The 20,550-nt window shown below is 29.1% G+C and overlaps 1 protein-coding gene across 25 annotated transcripts in view; it reads right to left on the bottom strand.

The window, feature by feature from the left end:
• Positions 1–20,550, bottom strand: part of Magi (membrane associated guanylate kinase, WW and PDZ domain containing protein magi) — a 278,759-nt gene that overhangs the window by 22,049 nt on the left and 236,160 nt on the right. For 19 of the 25 annotated variants that reach the window (XR_013877620.1, XR_013877619.1, XR_013877621.1 and 16 more), the window contains 3 exons: positions 8,354–8,495; positions 7,825–7,880; positions 3,463–3,555 (listed from right to left, as the gene is read on the bottom strand). Coding sequence is in view for 22 of the 25 variants with exons in the window: in XM_080153870.1 (XP_080009996.1) it covers positions 3,463–3,555; positions 7,825–7,880; positions 8,354–8,495 (291 nt within the window). In the remaining 3 variants the exon portion in view is untranslated. The remainder of the gene's footprint in view (positions 1–3,462; positions 3,556–7,824; positions 7,881–8,353; positions 8,496–20,550) is intronic. The other 6 variants (XM_080153874.1, XM_080153877.1, XM_080153860.1 and 3 more) reach the window with 1 other exon arrangement.

Genomic DNA, 20,550 nt, shown 5'->3' with positions numbered 1-20,550 from the left:
GGAGTCATGGGGACACAACAGAAACCTGGCAGCAATAAGACAAAAGATTATGAATGAAATAAAATTTTATAACAATTAGTTTCAAAATTCATTTTTAAAGAAAATCTGTAAACCTAGCTGAAATAAAATTGAGTTATTAAGAATTATTATTAATGATAATAGATGACATAATGAGCCCAATTTGAATTGAGTATTTCCTGAAATATTTGGATTGAGAGATTGTCGTTCAAGATGATTAAAGATAAGCATTTATGCATGTTAATCAATATACTAATGAAGTCTATCAATGTTTAAATCAAGATAGGGTTCTAACTGTTTGAAATCTGAAATATACTTTTTATAAAAATCTAATAAAAGCTGTAAATTATACTAGAAAATGTGTCAAATAAATCATATGTTTAACAAGGCTAAAAATCCGCGAAATAAATCAAACAAAATCTGGGAAATTTCATTAATTGTAATATTTAGAGTGTAGATAGTATAGGATATTCAATTCACGGTGTCTTGATTATGAAGTGGACAACTTCACTAGGAATTTCAGGATGTCAGGGAAAAGGGGAAAATATATCTGTCCCAAGCTTTTCCACTAAAAGAAATGAATAATCGTCCATTTTATTAGGTATCTCATCACATAATATTAGCATTCTGTAACAGATTCGCAAATCAAAAAAGAATAATATGATATGTTTAGATTTAAATATTTTGTGATATCCATCAAATCCCTGACTTTGGGGGATATGCAAATTCCAATTTCGTGGTATGTGATACTTACATCCGTTCATTCTACGGGGAATTTAAATTACCCCAGCCAGCTCAGCGTGTCTAGTATATAATTGCTATAATTTTGCTAACTTTAGTCAAATAGTATATAATAGGAAGAGAGAGAATGAATGCTTCAAATAAAATATTAGGATAGAAATATGGGGAAATTTTCGTTCAGGAAATTTATCATTCATTTAAATAAGATGACATTTCCTCAATTTTCAAAAACATCTGACCCTAAATTAGGAAGAGAAAAACTTTTTTCATTCCCCTTGCTAAATAATACTTTTTGTATTTTTTTTGTAATTTATCATACTATATTTTACTCTACTTTTACCATTTACATAACCAATGCCAAATTTAGAAAAAAAGTTACTTCTGACTCCCGAAAGATAAATATCCTATAGAAGGTATTTAATATTATCTGATATTTTAAAATTAATCTTAAAAAAAGTCCAATAATTTTGATTAAACCAACCAATTTTGCTAAGGGAGCAAAAAGTAAAAAACAATAATGATAAATTGTCATAACAACAATAATAATAAACTTTTTGCTATAGGATTTATTTTTTTAAATAAAACAAATCTATTGGAGCAGATAATTAGAAAACTGTAGAATTTTCAGTTTTAAAAAGATTAATACTTATTAGATTATAGTATAATTGTGGACTAAGCTATTTAGACCGGAAAATAAGGAGATTAAAGGTTGAAATCTAAAGACATATCTTAAGTATATTAACTTATAAGAATGACAACGTTTTCATTTTAAACAAAATTCTTTGCAGGATTAAATATTCCATACAAGCAAAATTATCAAATTTTATGTAAAATAGGAATAATATATTTCTTTAAATGGACAATTTAACTTTAAAAGCAAAAAGGAAAGTATTTAAAAGATTTTTTTATATGAAAAAATTAAACGGCTGTTCGTGGAAATAAAAAAAAATAATTTGATTTTTAAATTTAGTTTTGAAATATTACAAAGGAGAACCATATCGGTTCAGTTGTTAGCGAGATCCTTCGGTACAAACAGACAGACATTATTTTACTTTTATATTAGAATATGCATTATGCAGCATTTAGTAATTTACAATAGCTCTACAGAATAGCTACTCTACTTAAAAACCAATATACATTCAGTTGGTCAGAGTCAAATAGTTTTTGGAAAAGGTTGGTCAAAATGTTTGCCCCTAGGAGAATTACTAAGGAGAGGATGAATTTACAAGTAGCAGTTTTCAATATGGACCAAATCTTCTAAATATTCATACCACAAAACACAATGTCCTTAGAATGGACAAAATTTACTTTGGAATGATTTAATCGAAAGCGTTTTTGTCTTTATAAAGGATATTGTTTAACAATGATTTTTAAAGTGATTTCTACCCTCTATCAAATGTGTAATATGCAGCAAAAATCCTTAAAAAAATATCAATTTCATTTCATTATAGACATTATGTATGAAATAAATCTGATTTTGTTTTTTAGCCTGATGTGTGTTGGTATGAAGTGGTTATTAAAAGAACATTATCTCACCCCCTATTAGAATTCTACTCAACAATGCCCGGGGAGCTAAAAAGGGAATCCAGTTAAATCTTTAACTCACAGACAAATATAGGGCTTCTCAAATAAAAATGACAAATCAATCACATAGAAACATCGTACTCAACGATATATAATTTTACCCTTATCACAAAATTAAATATCTTTTAAAGTTATAACCTTTTTTCAGGGAGGGTACCTCGACAACTACAAGTGCCCCCACAAAAAAAAATTAAAGTACCTTCCAGCAGACGACTTAAACAATAAGCAATTTGTAAGAAAACCTGTTCTCCCATTGTTCTTTTTAATCTTTAACCCTTATCCTGGAGGCACCTCGTTAAAATTCTAGACCCTGACTTCAAGTGATCATAGAAATGAACTTTCAAATACAGTACAAAATATTTATATTCCTCAATATAAAATCCTAATTTTATTCTAAAAAGAAAATTTACAACAAAGGTAAAATATTTTTTTTTAAAAATTTGGGTAATAAAAGAACTCTTAATTATTTTATTTAACAACTAGTAGATTTTTAGCCATGTATTTAGGGATTAGGAATTAGTAAACACATTATAATATAAAACAATAAGTGGGAATTTAAATTTTAAGTAAAGTAAAAATATACAAAATTGGAAAAAATATAACCATATTTTATCAAGTTTATCAACACACAGAACATCCACCCCTAATTTGAAAACAATGGGGTTGAACCTTGAATGGAAATAGGCAAAAAAAATGGTTCGAGATTAAAATCTTAAAACAAAGGAACATCTGGTTAATACACGAAGAAGACCTTCCTTCAATAAAAACAACTATTTTAATTTCCTAAAACAAAGATAAATAGATAGATAATATATAATATAGCTTCTACCACCAATTCATAATTTCATAGATAGGACAAGCTCAAGAAATCCTTTGAAAATTTAAATCTACCAAAATTCCTTTGGTACATTTAAACTAAATTTTTTTTTTAAACAAGCACTTAAAGGGATGAAAAATATTCTAATGATTTTTATTCTATTGAATTAGAATAGACATCAACCGGACACCATTAATTTCCTTTAAAGAGGTATAAAAATTAGGGAAGTTTATATTCATCCCTGTATGTGCTTACAAAAAAAATGGCGCGAAATTTTCATGCAGCATGCAAATCAAACTCACTTTGTGTAGCAGACAACGGGTGCAGGGTGCTGGGGGGCTCTGGGGGCTTCCTGGGGGAGGGGGGCAGGTTGTTCCCGTGCTCACGGAGGATATCTGCACAGGAAAAAAACCAATCACCATTTTGTGTGTAATTGTGAAGTATTTATTTTAATTTGACCATTTTTAAATTTTCCCCTAAATCCATACAATTTTTTAAAATTGGTCAAATCAAACAATATTCGAAGTATAATATATTTATTAAGTGTAGCAATAAGCGTGTTATTACATAAGATAATCAATAATTCCTTGTGATTGTGAATTATTATAATGAATTTGAGAAATACACCTAACAATTTAAAATTAATCAGTGATTGTAATGTGTTTAGAATCCCTTAACCGCAACGGTGCATAGATGAATTTTTAAGACCAATATCATTTTAGAGCTTAAAACCAAAGCTTTCAGATAAAAAGCATCAATAGTTATCATAGAATTTTGAAGGAAGTAAAATTTATAAGAATATCCTGGAATACGCACATACTAACATAAAATTTTGCACATTGTGCATAGTTCATAAATGGTAAATTAGGACATTTTAAGATAATAAGACCCGATAAAATATCAACTTCAGTAAAGGTTTAAACATCATAAATATGATAAATATCATACAACTCTAAAATATGTAAATTCGGACTCTTTATTGCTAAATTCAGAATATTATCATGATGGCTTGAATTGTCCTGATGTACCTGGCCCAGAATATGTATTATAAGAGTTGTGCACTATGAAAGGTTAAATATTTCACGATTCAGTGATGAAGTTAAGAATATAGCCATACACACCAATACCTTTGACCATCAAACAGGAATATGGAAATACAAAAACAAATGGCTTTAAAGCAAAGGCAAAAAGTGTAGTTTCACGATTTCATATATATTTTGTGATCCCTCAAAAGTAGAACCAAAAAATTCTAAGTAACCTAACACTTCATGAAATGGAGGGTTAAAAATTTTTTTCTCTCTAAAATTCTGCGAAATATTCTTAAGAATTCTTGCACTTCTGATAGATAAGGTCAGTTCAATATTAAGATGTTGACTTTTTGTATCATTTTAGAAATCTATAAAATACATGTAAATAAATCAGTTGTATTTAGGTCAAGAATTAAATAAGGATATCTATTTCAATTACGCCTCGTAATTCTTATTTCTATTTTCTTATTCATTAGTGTCCTTTTTGCCTTGGTTATAAGGTCTATTTTATAATTAACGCTTTCTATATCTTTTTGTATATAACTTTAAAATAAATTAAATTTAAACCTTAAAAATATTATAAACAGAAAAAAAGTAAAATATACCTAATATTTTTGGCCTTAAAAAACCTATAAAAAAAGATTTTTTTCGAAACTTGAAGATTTTTTTAACATGCTAAGGAAGCCCAACTTATTTTTTGTTGTTGCAAGTTTATGATATGTAATATAAGAGGTGATGACCCTGCAACAAACTTTGCACTTTCAAGTGTTAAACATATTGCTAATCTTTCTTTAAAGTGCAAAAAATATGCATATCTTATTTAATAATACACACTATTGAGATGTAGCTTATGAAAACGATTTTGTCCATTTGATTTTAAAATGATTTTCACTGAAGAAAAATATCTTTATTTTTAACCAATATTCACGTATATATTTTTTTCTCTCTCTAGTATTTAGCATCTAATTACAAGTCCTAATATTATTATAATCTAATATTATTTGGTGCTATAATCAATGTATTGTAAATAATATATTTGTATAAATATGTGTTGACCAGTAGCCAGCTTTTGTGCATTGCGGATATTTCCTATAATTTCCGTTCAATTCAACCAAAAAAAAATCTTCAAACCCAAGAAGAAGAAAAAATCCTCCAAACTTTAATAAAAATCTAAAAACTTTAAAATATACAAAAATCATATATGCATGATTTGTGTCACATATTAGATCTAATATTAGGAGTTTTTAAGGAATGTTTTTCAGTTATGGATGGACATTATTTTTGTGTGTTATTTTGCAGGCTCATGGGAATTAAGAGAAAATTGTCTCTATTTATCCCACTTACTACAACCAAATAAACAAAAATATGCACTCTAAAATTTTTTTTTATATTTTCAAATGTACTGTAAGTTCTATGTGACCTTAGTTAAGAATATCAACTTGCTAATTTAGAAGTAATTAAATAATGAAATAAAATTTGTCACACCCAATTTAACACCAGCCCACACTAATCAAGATTTGGAATAAGATAAAAGGTAAAATAATTGATATACAAAACAAGTAAAATTCTGCTAAAAGTAAAGGTTTATCTGATCAATGTTAAGCCAAAATTTATAAAGGGGGGGGGCGAAAGTGACACTTTTTGAAACCAAAACTAAAAGTCAAAGGAACTCAACTAAAAAAAGAGTTACAGGTCTGACATTTTGCATGGCAGTTGCTTTATAGGGGTACAATATGGAACTGTGAAGAAACGGCGGCGCAACCGCCGAAAACCGCCGAGAAAAGGAAACACAAATTACGGCGGGAAACGGCGGTTTTCGGCGGTTGCGCCGCCGTTTCTTCACAGTTCCATATTGTACCCCTATAAAGCAACTGCCATGCAAAATCTCAGACCTGTAACCCTTTTTTTAGTTGAGTTCCTTTGTTGACTCTTAGTTTTGGTTTCAAAAAGTGTCACTTTCGCCCCCCCCCCTTTTTTAAGAGCAATTTTTTAAAACATTTTTTTTGCTTTCAGCAAGTTTTCACAATATTTATTCCAATCTTTTATACTATTGTCATAAAGGCCTGAAATATCCTGTAAGAAATGCACAAAGATTTACAAGACGTTTTCCTATTCGCTTGCTTTGAACACAAAACAAACCTCTACCCCATTAAAAATCATATGAAGTTTCAAAGTAAAATTTCGACATTTCACCTAGAACTTAGAATTGTATTAAACAAAAGTACCTTTTATAAAACACCAACTTAAGTCACATGAAATTAAAAAAAATTAAGAACACTTTTGCAGTAAATAAGCCACAATTCATAAAATCCTCCATAATCCGCGTAAAACTGCATTTTCTTAAAATTATGTATCCTATCAGCTGAGGTAATCTCTACTATATCATGTGTAAATTAGGCATAATTTAATACAGGCAGTATGAATTTTATTTTTAGTTGCAATAAATCTTTTTTTTTGACTGAAAGTAAAATTATTGAATAAAGGTTTTAGCTTCCCTCATTAATCAGAGAAAGAATTGGGTTGATTCACAGTTTTATTTTTTTTTAAGTAAAAGGTCCTTTTAAAATTCCTGTAATTATGGCAATTAATATTTTTTATTGTAATGGACTGAATTCATTCTTGTTTTTACTGATAAAGTTGATATCTTTTATGATTATATTTTTGTGTGTGTTGATGTGAAATTTACACAGTTGTAACCCTTAATAACTTTCCAAGAATATATATTAACACTTGAAAGACACAATGTAATAGGCTATTTAAGGTTCAATTCTTATGTGATTTAACAGTTACTAATCCTTTAGAAGCAGTCTTTATTTTATAATGTTGCTAAACTCGACCTTGCAACATTATACTACATACATTTTTATCAGATAGATACTTATCCAGCTTTTTAACCCAACTAATTTTTAACATTGTCCTCTTTTTGTTTTAAAGAAAAAAGAATTTGAGGTTAAAGATGAAATCTTTTAAACTTATCTTGCAGTAAATGTTCTAAAATTACAGAAAAAATGCTCGAAAAAAAGGACACGAAAATGATCTAATTAATGCGCAGATAAACTTGTGCTGCATTCCTTAGATGAATCATATCATGGCTTGAGGGGTAGGGCAAGAAAATATTTTTAAAATCTTTAACATAAAGCAATGATTTAAGAAGGTAAAAGAGAAATTGAAATAGGATTAAATTAACGCGCCAGTATTATTTGTTTTTCTAGCATAATAAGAACAACTAAAAGAATTAGTATGTTATTTAACTGAATTCGTCAGATGCAAATCATTAATCCCTATATCCATCCCCGTTGATGATCAATGAAGCGAAGACATGTCAAGAAAATTGATAAAAAATGTTGCTAATTATCTCAACTCCCCTCCTCTTAATAATTAAGACGTTCAAGCATTTGCGCTGATATCATAAAATAGCAAATTCTATGTTCCTAAGAATTATACAAAATAACTATGACATAACATTATTAAATTGAATAAATAATCTAAAATACCCAAAAAAAAAACATAATGTGCAATTTTTCTAAACTTAAAATACACTTAAGTGATAAGCATGGCTTTTATGATATTATGTTAAGTAAAATATGAATTTCTCAGCATAAAAAATCTGGCGTAATGACTGCAAAGACTCCTTACCTTGGGACTGATTCGCTGCCTTAGCAACTAATACTGGATTCTCGTACTGGGTGCGCCTACAACAAAAATTAAAAGTCATTAATTTAATTAATTTTATGACATTAAACGTCTTAATACGCACCTATTAATATCTAAAAAGAATTGCTTGGCATGTCATTAAGGTATATATGTACTAAAACATTATTGTACATTAGACACGTGTTTCTTTTTATTAGATTCTCTTTTGGTTAAGTTTAAAAATACAAAACGATTTGCGCATTTATTATTTCAAATTTTTCGCACTTTCGGATTTAAAACTTTAGCCCCTTTTTGTTACAAACAGAATGAAAAATATTCTGCTATTAGCTTTAAATTCAAGCAATACTATTCTACATTTCTGTTTGTTGGTTATATAATATTTTGAACTGTTTATTCAAATAAATACAAAATGCTATTTAAGAATGCAAACTCATTAGACATATGTCTTATTTTCAACATGTCTTCTTAGCTTCCTCATTCCATCATCCTTAAATTAAATAAAAAGCATCACCTGTTAACATGATCAATGTAATAGGTTCCATAATGAGGATCATCAATCCTCTCCCAACCAAAGGGAAGCTCGTTGTCCTCACAATCCTCCGGCCTCAACTTCTGGACCCGGGATAGCCGCGGATCCAACCAGTGTGAGGTACCTGAAATAAAAAAATTAATGTTAGCAAAGATTGATGAAAAATAAAACCAAGACACCAAAAAAGAAATGCTGCTTTGAATTCAAATAGCCAGCGGGGGGTGGTGATGGTAATTTTTTCTATAACCGATTTCTCTTGGGAGAGTGGTGGTACCTTCTCCTAAAATAGTTATAAACCTTACCAGGACCTGTGAGAAGCTAAATTGTAAAGGCAAACCATATCGGTTAAGTGGTTAGCGAGATCTTTCGGTACATACAGACACACACACACACAGATATTGTTACTTTTATTATGGATTGTAACTACTTAATACCATCGACCTAAACCGGTTTCCTAACCTAACAAACACATACATACACTGCAATTTTTCTTATATAAGATGTTCAATGATAAATTATAATTGATGATCAAAAGAAAGATAATTAGTAAGTTCAAGAAGAGATTTGCAGAAATAGAAAAACTTGCAGAGAATTAACACATGAAAGTACATAAGCTTCGCCCATAGCATTTAACGAATAAAGTTTAATTTCAAGAGAACTGTTGAAACTATTTAATATACTGAGATAAAATGAACTGATTAGACTAAGTGTACATAAAAATTAGTATTTATGGTTGCATATGAGCCATATTCACATATTGTGCACACAGATAAAGAATGATAATGTACACAGTATTGCTTATTAACTACACCCCATGCTGATTTAATTGGGTTTAGTACCATGTACCATACCAACACACAGGCTGCAGAGTTGCTCTCAAATTAGATACTTAGCAAATTAAAGATGTAATTATACTCAGGATTATTATTATTTTATGACCCAACTTCTGTTACTACTTTCATTACAACACTTTAACTCAGTGCAATTATTAAAATTAAATTTGATGATTATTATCTATCTATCTAATAACAAATAATCTTATTGTATTTAATTTTACAGTCTTCTATATTTCAGCAGTTTTTGGGTAAATATAACACTTACTAATAAACATAAAATAAATATTTTTGGTTTTCAAGCAAATATATGTTTTTACAAAATAATATTTTGATATCAATATCATATGATATATGCATAGAAGAATTTGACATTACTGTACTGTAATATGTAACAATACTTGACAACAGAAAAAATACAAAATATATTATTCCAAGGAAAAAAAACAGGAATATCTAGGAATGATAAAAGTTAAAGGATGAAGAATTTTATTTATTTTATATCCATCCATCTTTTTCTACCTCCTTACACGAAAACTAGAATGACGGTCATTTATTACTGGATTTTAATTGTTTTCTTGAAATTCCTGATAAAATGTTAATTATATTTTACAAATCATTGAAAACTCAAACAGTAGTCATTGGCATTGAAACATAAAACTGAATTTTCAAAGCATCTTTCCATCCCTTATTTCAGAGCCATGTATACACCAGACAGGAAAGAGACATTCTCTTTGAAAAATGCAGCCAATTACGCAGAAATGTCGACCGTTTATAATAATAGATATTTTCCTTCCTTTATATAGTAGATAGTTTTATAGAAATCTTTTGGATTACTAAAGATATCTTTATAAAATATGGAATTATTATGGCGATTCTGCAATAATTATTTATAGCATCGTACTATAGACAGCTTTCAGCAGATTTGAAAATGACAAATTATAAGATTATAACCAGTATTGTTAGCGTCGAGTTAATGAATTTAAATCTTACAAAACTTACTTGATTGACGAACAAATTCCATTCATATGTAGTAGTAGAGCAATTTCCATAAGCTTTTAATTTTAAACTCATTTCTTTCTGAAAGCTGAATTCTTTAAGAGGACATTCACTTATTATTTTTCCTTCATACTGTGAGGAAAACCATGAAGAAAAAGAACTTCAATATAAATGAGAGGGGGGGGGGGGGAATAAGGCTCCTCTTTTAAGCATTAAGGTGCAAAAAAAAGTTTGGCTAGGCTACTACATACATACATACATTGTGTACGTACATACATATGTACATAAACATAAGCATAACTAAAACAAAGTTTGCATATTTGTTTTAAAAATTGCATCTACCATTACTAACACAAACACAAAACTTAGCCACATGCATGCACACGCACACACACACACACACACGGAAACAAACCAGGGGTCTGGTCAAAACGAATTGAATATTCATAAGCTGACGAGTTCTATGAAAGTTTATTGTTTTCCGTCCAAATTTTTTTTAATACATTAACCTTTGAAAATATCTAAAATTTATAAGTAAAATAAAGGTTATCTACCTTTAACATTTGAAATAATTTAGAGATAGTTATCTTGTGTTTGTTTTACATTTGCGAAGTTTGCTTTTAATACAAATTAAACATTTGGATCTAAGAATTAGGATTACGGGTTCCATTGGAAGAAATATTTTTATTTATGACTATTAAAGTTGCTCTTAAAGTCGGTTGATCTTGAATATATTTTTGCGTTTTTACGATACAAAAAGTTGAATTTTTTTTAGCTTTGAAATCATTCATTTATTCAAAAACAACAAGTCTTTATGTTGCAGCATAGAAATATTTCTATGATATGCATAAATCTTATGTAAAAAGAAGGAGTTGAGAAAAAATGTGTAGATTAAGGAAAAGAATGGGCTTTGAATGCATTTTACGGAAGAATATGTTTATTAGACTGGCTCAAAAAGAAACGTGTTAATAAATAACCAAATATGATTAATTTCAAGATTTTACAATTGAAGGCATCTAAAAATAAATTATCTTAGTTAATTTTAAAACTCTTGAAAGATAAGAAGAAAAATATCATACTATGAAGTATTTACATTTTAGGAAAGGCTAATGCAGAATATATGTATGCAACAGTAAGCCTTTTAAGAATTAAACTTAAATCATTCCAATGCATACCTAATATCTTAAATCAAAATACTTCAATTTTGCATTCTTTGCTTGAAATTAACATTTTGAATTTGAAACTTCATTTTAGAAAAAAAGTCCACAAAATCTAAACTACTTAAGATCTTTAATAACAATTAAAATAAAAACAATAAGCTACAGAAAAATATGTATATAAAATTCAATAAATAAGGCTAATTGATAATACCTTGAATTACCAAATTTTATTACTTAGAAATATTTTTAGGAACCTTAAATTTGTCTGGAAGTGATCATTCTGTTTGGTATGTACAAGATATCAGATACATACACCATGAGTGACAAGTAGAATTGATACAATATAAATATGAATATGTCCACATGTATGTTTTTGCTTCTTTGGGTGTTCATTTAATCCAGCAAATAAGATATTCACTTTTTAGCCAAATCAAAACATTCTAGAGCATTAAGCTAGAAGATTTAGATATTTCCTATAAAATAAAATAAAATATTATCTACTATTATTTTACTATCAAACAATAGCGCTGAATAAATCTTTTAATATTTTTATCTGTATAATTAAAACATCCAATGGTACTAGATATTCAATATTCATTCAAGGATACTTGGATAAAAATCTTTCTGCCAACGTAATTCATAAAAATTAAATAAAACTTGCCTTAAAACTAGGCAATATTATATAGGAGAAATATATTAGAATTAAGGTAAAAATTATCCTCAATTTACCTCTCCCTGCATTCCTGCTATTCGTCTAGTTATAATAATAATGTTAGTAAGTGTATGGAGAAAGAGAAAACCCTATTATTCTGTCCGTTCATATTATTCTTATTTATGTATTTTTCATCCATACTAATATTGGCTTAACAATGTATTCTTATTTTTTGGGGGGCTTTTCCTACTAGAGATGCAATGTATATAAACTTACATATGTACTGTTATCAAATTAACATAAGAATTAAGTAATTGGAGAATTTCTTAAATAAAAGAATTTTAGTGGTTCATTATTTCAAAATATTATTAATCAACATAAATCTTAATTTGTAAGTCTAAATAATATAGATTTACAGGAAAGTTTCAATCTCCTAAACAACAATAGCTTATCAAAAGGCAAGGGAACCAAATGAATATAAAAATATAAAAAAAGATAAAAAAAGATCACAAATTTGGTAAGCAAAACTATATAATAAATTCAGGTATTATATTGACTAGAAGGGTTGCTTGTGGCCAATAGAATCACTACTAATACTAAATGTAAGCGTTGCATTGCATTTACTAAGGCTGGCTCCAAATGTGCAATAGTCACAGCAGAAATACAGCTATTTGGAATATGAAATTGACTGTGATATTACATAAAAAAAATCCTCGAAACCAGTAAAGATCCTTATTTCACTTCCCTTTCATTATACTATGGGGTGGCAAATGAGTCAAATGATTTTTCCATGAAATAAATTGCAGAAATAGTAAGCTTCAACAATAATAATTTTTCTCTCTCTTTCTCTTACTTCATTTTTTCCTAATTAAATTTGGTATGTGTTCCATGGAAGTTAGTATTTTGGCAATCGAATAATATTTTCTAATTTTAAGCTAACCAATAGCAGAACGAATTTAAAAGGTTAGAGTGAAGATTAATACTTATTCCATTGTACCATCTTTCTATAATTATTACAGATCTATGTATATATTACTCAATGTTAGCTTGGTCCCATGCATCTTAATATGTATACAATTAGAATGTCTGTTTTTAGTACTAGAAGCGTAATGAGGCGTGTCTTGGTGTTGGAACAGCCATAGAATCAAAGATAAGGAAAATTAATGTTTTTAAGAACCTAAATTTTGTTCCAAAAGTTGTACAGAAATTACACTTCATAATTATGCATTTATTTCAAATTTCTATATTAATACTTACGATGATTCATACTTTCTATTCGCTAGGTAATTGATTAACAATTATAAAAAGAAAATAAAAGTTTGCGCTGCTATCTGAGATTATATCCTTGTTTAGCACCTCTACCAATGTGCATCTGTCCTTCCATTGACATTTACAGTACTGCAAAGGAGATAAATCATAGAAATTGGAGAACTAATTGAGAGCAATTTTGTCTCTAAATTGCGCAGCAATGACAAAACAACAGCATAAATAGACAGAAAATAAAAGAAGGTTTTTAAAGTAAAAGTGAAGTTTTAGCAGATACAGTTATATCAATTTAAGTTCAGTAGCTCCTTAATTAGAGGCAATTATTGTTATTTAGCATTTAATGAAGTTACATACTAAAATGTTTGAATGGGCGTACAAACATTCTGTAGTTAAGAACTAACTACGATGTTAAAAATTGGCTCTATCTGTATAAGATTATAATTTATTGAACATTTGCCATAAATGGACGTTTTAAAATACAAATTCCAAACTCATGTTAATAAACATATCAGGGCTTGTTTTGGGTTTGTAAAGGATAAAACACAAACAAACCATAGTTTTTGGTATTTTATGTGTTTAAATGTTGCCCCCCGGCCAATGTTAATTAAGAACAATCACTCAAAAAGCCTCAAAAATCCAATTCCACCCACAAGTATAACCATGTTTGTACATTTCTAAGTAACACCCCAAAAAAAATTAGTTCCAAAAATATGTAGAAAAAGAAAAACACAATCAATGAAAAGTATATTCTTGAATTAAACAGATATACAAGAAAGACATGTTTGGTAGTTTTGCACCTAAATAATTCAAATTCACTTTATCCCAGGCTAAAATATTGCCAAAATTTTAGACACCTAAAAAACTATGATCAAACATATTTGGCCCAATCAAAAGCAAAAATTTTTCACACTACTAAAAAGATTAAATCAGATTATAAAAGAATGAGGATATAGTGGGGTAACAACTTGCAAAAATGAAATTAAAGATACTTATCTTCCTAACATTGAGGATATATTTAATTGCTTATCAGTATTTTTTAATTAAATAATATTTTCATTGCAGGATCTTATGTGTTTGATAGAAGAATTTATCAGATTAACATTAAAAGGACTCTCCACAGAAAAATCAACTTTAGATTTTTGAAAATCTAACCTGAAATTATTATTCTCTGTTCAATTTTAGGCATTTTTTGTTTTTGTGGCATCGCGATCGAAGCCCTTTGAAATTTTTTACCTCCTTTAAGTGAATCCTCCCGCCATTTAATTTGTGCTGCTTTAGTGATTTTTAGCTTCTATTTTTGCCGCCGTTGCCGCATTCATCGCCCTTCCCCGCCGCTACTCCGCTGTACGTCGCTTTTTAATACATGCTCCCCTCTCCCTTGTTCAGAAATTAAATGGAGGCTGGGGGTGTTGTGTATAGCTACGTACGCAATGTATAGCGGAGTAGCGGAGGAGAAGGGCGATGAATGCGGCAACTGCGGCAAAAGATGGTTATATTTGGCGGAGGCGAACACAAAATGGAGGCGGCAGGATTGTCCAGTCAAGGAAGAGGATAAATCGTAGAGCGGCCGGTTGCAATGGAGCAAATGTTCTTTAGCGGCGAAAACATATTGAGTGGAGGAAAGTGTAGTATATATTGTTATAGCGGCAGTACAAATAGGCGGCGGACAAAGTTTTCAAAGGGCTTCGATCGCGATGCCACAAAAACAAAAAATGCCTAAAATTGAACAGAGAATAATAGTTTCAGGTTAGATTTTCAAAAATCCAAAGTTGATTTTTCTGTGGAGAGTCCTTTTAAAAACTTTCCTAGAAAGATATTTGTTTTTATATAAGAGCTTATATTAAAAATCCATGAAACATCAATTAAGGAAAATCCGCTAAATTCTACACTTTTCGGATACACGTTTTATTAGGGCCAGCCAGGGCCTAAGATTATAGGAACTGGAAATAAGGCTGTGTGTGTGTGTGTGTGTGTGTGTGTGTGTGTGTGTGTACAGACATCCCTATATTTCTTGGCTACAGGGGACTTGGAATAACTTTAAAATTGTTTACTGGATGAAGCATGCAAAAATCGAACAACCAGTACACAATAGATGTTTAGAAAAGAAAATGGCTAAAAAAAATATTCAAAGGCTTTTTTTGAGCTAATCAAATTACTAAATTTGAGCCAATACTTAAAACTATTTTATATCTTTCTGGACATGTTATCAAAAATAAAATATTATTATATTAAATAAAGACATTTTAAACAAAAAAGTTATCATATTTTCAAACTAATGTCCAAAAAAAATCAGTATGGGACACTAGCATTAGGCAAAACTAGTGCTATGAAAGGTTCTCTATTACAAATGCTGAAACCTGAAACATTATAACTTATGGGCAATGCAGTAACAATAAATTAGGCCTTAGCTAAATTATTATTTCTTCTTTGTTAATGTATATCAAGCAAATCTCTTTCTTCTCTCAATATCCATTTAATTGTTCATAATTGAAAAGTAAAAGGGTAATAAAATGTAACTGCTGCACCGTTTTTAAAAAATGCAATAAGTTGAATTTATTAAGTGCACATTCTTTTACAGGGCTCGGCAGCAGCGCCTAGATTACTCATAAACTACACACGGTTGGACCCTCAGATGTCAAAACTTTATTTTAGTGTTTGGCCAAAATGACTTAGCAATTGTATCTGTAAGTACGTCTAATAACACCCTTTGCTATTTTTAAAATCCTAGAAAATTTTTTTTGCAAGAAAATTGCATGAATTCGCAACCTTTTTTAGAACCACTACATAACTCGAGTTTTAAAACTTTTTATATAAAATCCTTTTTACAAAAAATATCAATAATTACTTAAAATTAAACCTGAAAGAAAAAAAATCTCATTACACGTGTTAATTTGCATGTTTTAGGTCTTATTTTTGAGGAAAGTATAACTTCCACATTTTTGACAATAATTATATTTTTTAACATTTCAAAGTAAAATATAATAAAACTTAAACGATTTTTCTTGAATTATCAGTTGAAAATTTCATCAAACATACAATTTAAGTGATGAAAATTTAATAAAATCATTTTTTGAATGTTTAGAATTACCAATTTTCTACATTTAAAACAAAATGTTAACAAAATTTAAAAACATTCTAATATAAAACTTTAAAAATCAATAACATTTTATAAAATGATGTTTTAAAAAATAAATCATTAAAAGGTATTAAAATGCATTTTAAGTTGCTTAAAATTAAAACGAGAATATCTTTTTACACTTTATTCTTTGTAATAGAGATTAATCGTCATTTGCTGAAAATGAAACATTTAATAAACTAATTGAATCTTTTTGTGACCATATTTAAAATTTTTAATTTTTACACTAAGGTGTTTTTTAATAAAAATCTTTGTTAATTTCTGTTTTACGACAAAAAAAGAAAGGGACTTTTTTACTATTTCTAGGTTATCTTATGCAATTTAAACTATATAATATGAAATAAATTTTAATTGTCTTTCTTTTGAGCCACAAAACACTGTAAAATGTAACATATATGCAAAAATAACAATTTTTTTAATGAATATTATAATATCCTTATATGACATTGCGTCAGAGCTTATTCTTTAGATCATATGTTCATGAAAAGTAGCCATAACTTGGAGGGTTGCGCTATTTATTAGAATATTAAATAAACTTGAATGGTAAAAATATTAGCATATCCTTTGTTAATTCAAATGCTTTAGGTATATTATTCGGAAAGTTAGTTAAAAAAGAGAGAATTTGCTGTGTATACTGTTGAAAGACTTTCAATAATGTGAATTACAAAGCAATCCTAAAAGATCGGGCCGTAGGCGAGTCTTAGTCGATTGGGGGGGGGGGGGGGGGGGGTTAATGATCACCTTTTCCAACCAATATTCAATCAACTTCTATTTAACCCTTATCAGTCGGGCGCCTGCCCCCCTATTATCTCAGCTCCTATTCGATCAGGGCTCAAAAATTTTGTGCATGTCCCCTGTTTCATAAATAGAAAAAAAATTTTAATCATAAACAAAAAATGATTTTTTTAAATGTTCCTAAATTCCTGATAGCAAATTTGCGTTATTGGTATACGAGGTAAAAAAAAGAACATTTTTAAAAAATTATTTAAATAAAACCCAACGTGTATTGGCAGTACAATCATCTTAATGCTAGCAGACATATGTTTATCAACATTTGCAGAAAGCTATTTCCACAAGAAAAATTATTCAGGTTTCTACTTCACAATTTTAAATATTTCTTTTTGATAAAATGTTTGACATATATCGTATAATCATTTACCAAAAAAAATATTTTGATAATTTAGATTTCAGAGAAGATTAATCCTTTCAAAAAACTAAGGCGACATTTTACATCTTCTGTCATGACATTTTAGAAAAAAATATAAAAAACCAAAATTTAGTATGAAAACTATTTTCATCGATTTTTCTGAAGGTATTATCGTATTCTGTGGCTTTGTTATTATCATTTACTTATATCGAAAGTGCCAAACATTGTACCCTAACTTATTCATTTAATAAAAAACCAACCGTGTACAGGGAAATAAATGTTTCGAAACCTTATTGATAAGTCTTTAAAGCATTAAAATGGAATTAAATTGACATTAAAACTGCCGAGCCCTGCTTTTTCAAGGCTCTATTTATCATTCTAAAAAAGATTAAATGAGCTTTTGATGAAAAGAATGAAATGGAGAAAAAAATTAAATAAAATTGAATAGAGAAAAGGTTGGCATTAAATGTACTGTAGCTGTTTCCAAATGCCCCAAAACACATGCATCACCACAGCTTTGTTGAAATCTAGCAGATGCAGCATTTTTGATGCAACAAAAAGGTTTTAAAAACCCTGAAACCATTTCTCTAATTCTTTGCAATAACTCAAAGTGGCCAGTTTAGCTAAATGGAAAAATAATAATTTGTAAACCAAGAAACTCTTTTTTTTATCTGCATGGCTCCCAAATTTAATGATTTTTGAAAAACCTAATGAATACACCAGATTTGCATTGTAAGGCTAACATAACAATATGATTAAATTGCTTTTTTTCCAGCAAAACATTATGTTTTATGTTTTGGCAACGCTGGTAAAATGCATTAATGTTAATCCTTGTTTCCCCTTCCTTCTTTTAACTGACACCGACATTCCTATCATTCCTTACACACAGTCCATTCCTTAAATATTTATACACAAGTCAATGATTCGTCAGGATAAGATAGGTGCAGGGGCAAGGACAGGAATATTTTTAATATATTGCTAGTCAATTGAAAAAAAAAAACACTGTTCGGAAACATTTGTAGAACTCTTGGGATACAGAATTAGTAAAATGATAGATAAATCCATATTCATCCAGATCAAAAAAGCCCCAATCTTGTTGGGCTTTCGCAAACCTTAACTCCCCTCCCCCCCATATCAAATCTATCATAAATCATTTTTTCAAAGACGAGTATTTTCAGTCACACAAAAGAAAAAAGCGGGAAGAAATTTTGAAGAAAATTTAAATTACAAATTTTATTTACAGAATTGCTAACCATCTCCCAAATATCTGAAACATGCCTTAGAAAATACCTCACCCTATCTTACTTAATGGTCAAAAATAGATAATATTCCATATTTCTATTAATATCTTATCTTATTTACAGCATTTTATAAAAATTTGAAACTGTCATATGCCAAATCTTTTCTTTGTGATATTTGTTTAAATGTCCATCACAGATTGCAGTTAAAAATTAAAATACTTGACTATCATACCTTGAAATGAATGCAATTGCAGCCACTTCATGCATTTGTTATAGCAGTTAATAACATTGTTTCAATCAAACAAAGCATAGCAAAGGTATTTTTTTTGCAAAGGAAAAAACGCAAAAAATAAACAGAAAATATTTTTTAACCAGTTTTTTGCAAGGGACTAAAAATAGCACAGTAAACCATCAAACCACCACCCTTAAATTTAAATTCTTTTTAGTGATATTAGGTTGAGAAAAGCCAAGTAGCTTACCTGACCACATAAGGTCAGATAAAATATTGAAGGGAGGGGTTAAAGATGGTCCAATAGATTTAAAAAAGGAAACTACCACCAATAGCCCATTGTGCCGAGTTTATATACCAATAAAATGATGAAAATGAAACTAGAAGAGCATAAACCAAGTTGACAATTTGAAACTTTCAACATCTCATGATACAAAGCAAAGTGGCTAGACTAATATATTAGAAGGTTTAAGTAGTAAAAAAAATATTACATAAAATTAAATGTCAACTGAAATGCAACAAAAAATGTTTTTATATTTATAAAGCAAATAGAAATATTTAAAATCAGAAGGCAAAAAGATATACAGAAAATAATATATGGACTCGTGAGACTTGCTGAATACACAAAATATTTTTAGTGGATTTTGTCATTTCTGGTGAATAAATACAAGTTTTGTATCTTTATGTCATTTTTTCAGTTTTTTATTTTTGTTACCACTACGTCATCTTTCTCAGTTGCCATTTTAGATAGGAGGAAAATGTGATTTTTCTTTAGCTTTTGAAGTTTGAATTTTAACCCCCCCCCCAAACAAAAAAAATTAAAAATTAAAAGCTTGGCCGTCCTTGCCTATATGTATAAAGATTATCCCCTCCCCCCCCCCCCAAATGAAAAAGCTTGGACGCCCTTGATTTCTTGTTAACATTATAGTTTCTTTAAAAAATTTACTCTGCAACTCAATTTGTCCGGTAGTCTGTTTAATAGTTTTGAACTTCGCAGCTTACATTTTGTCTTCCTTATTTCTTTTTTAGCTTGAAAAAAGAACCTTCAAAGTACATATATGTTAAGAATAAAACTTCAATAACCAGTAATTGCAATAATATACAAATTGTAGAATAATGGGGCACGATCTTGCCATCAGAGTTCCAATCCTAGTAGGGCTCGGCAGCCAACCATTAGCGAGAAAATTTAACCCGTTTTGGTGCTTAAAAAATGTACCTACTAAGCGGACGGATTATCAAATTCGGTACTCATTTAAAGAACTAGCTGATTTAAAGCCAGCGGCTTTATTGCGACTATCATGCGGTTGCCGAGCCCTGATTCCTAAAACTGAATATATCATGCACACATCCATAATAAATACACTATTACAAACACACTTAATACCCAGGGATAAGGTATAATAATAAATATAGAATATATCCTACATACATCCAATAATACACTATTACTTACACACTTATCTCGGCTTCTATTAAAGATAGATGTCTGAACTTACAATATAACGATAATGAAATA

Source organism: Acartia tonsa, chromosome 3 (genome assembly GCF_053477335.1).
Source record: "Acartia tonsa isolate MP-2025a chromosome 3, ASM5347733v1, whole genome shotgun sequence".
NCBI lineage: Eukaryota > Metazoa > Arthropoda > Copepoda > Calanoida > Acartiidae > Acartia > Acartia tonsa.
Note: the sequence above shows the minus strand (reverse complement) of the source record. Positions and strands in the feature narration are given on the sequence as shown.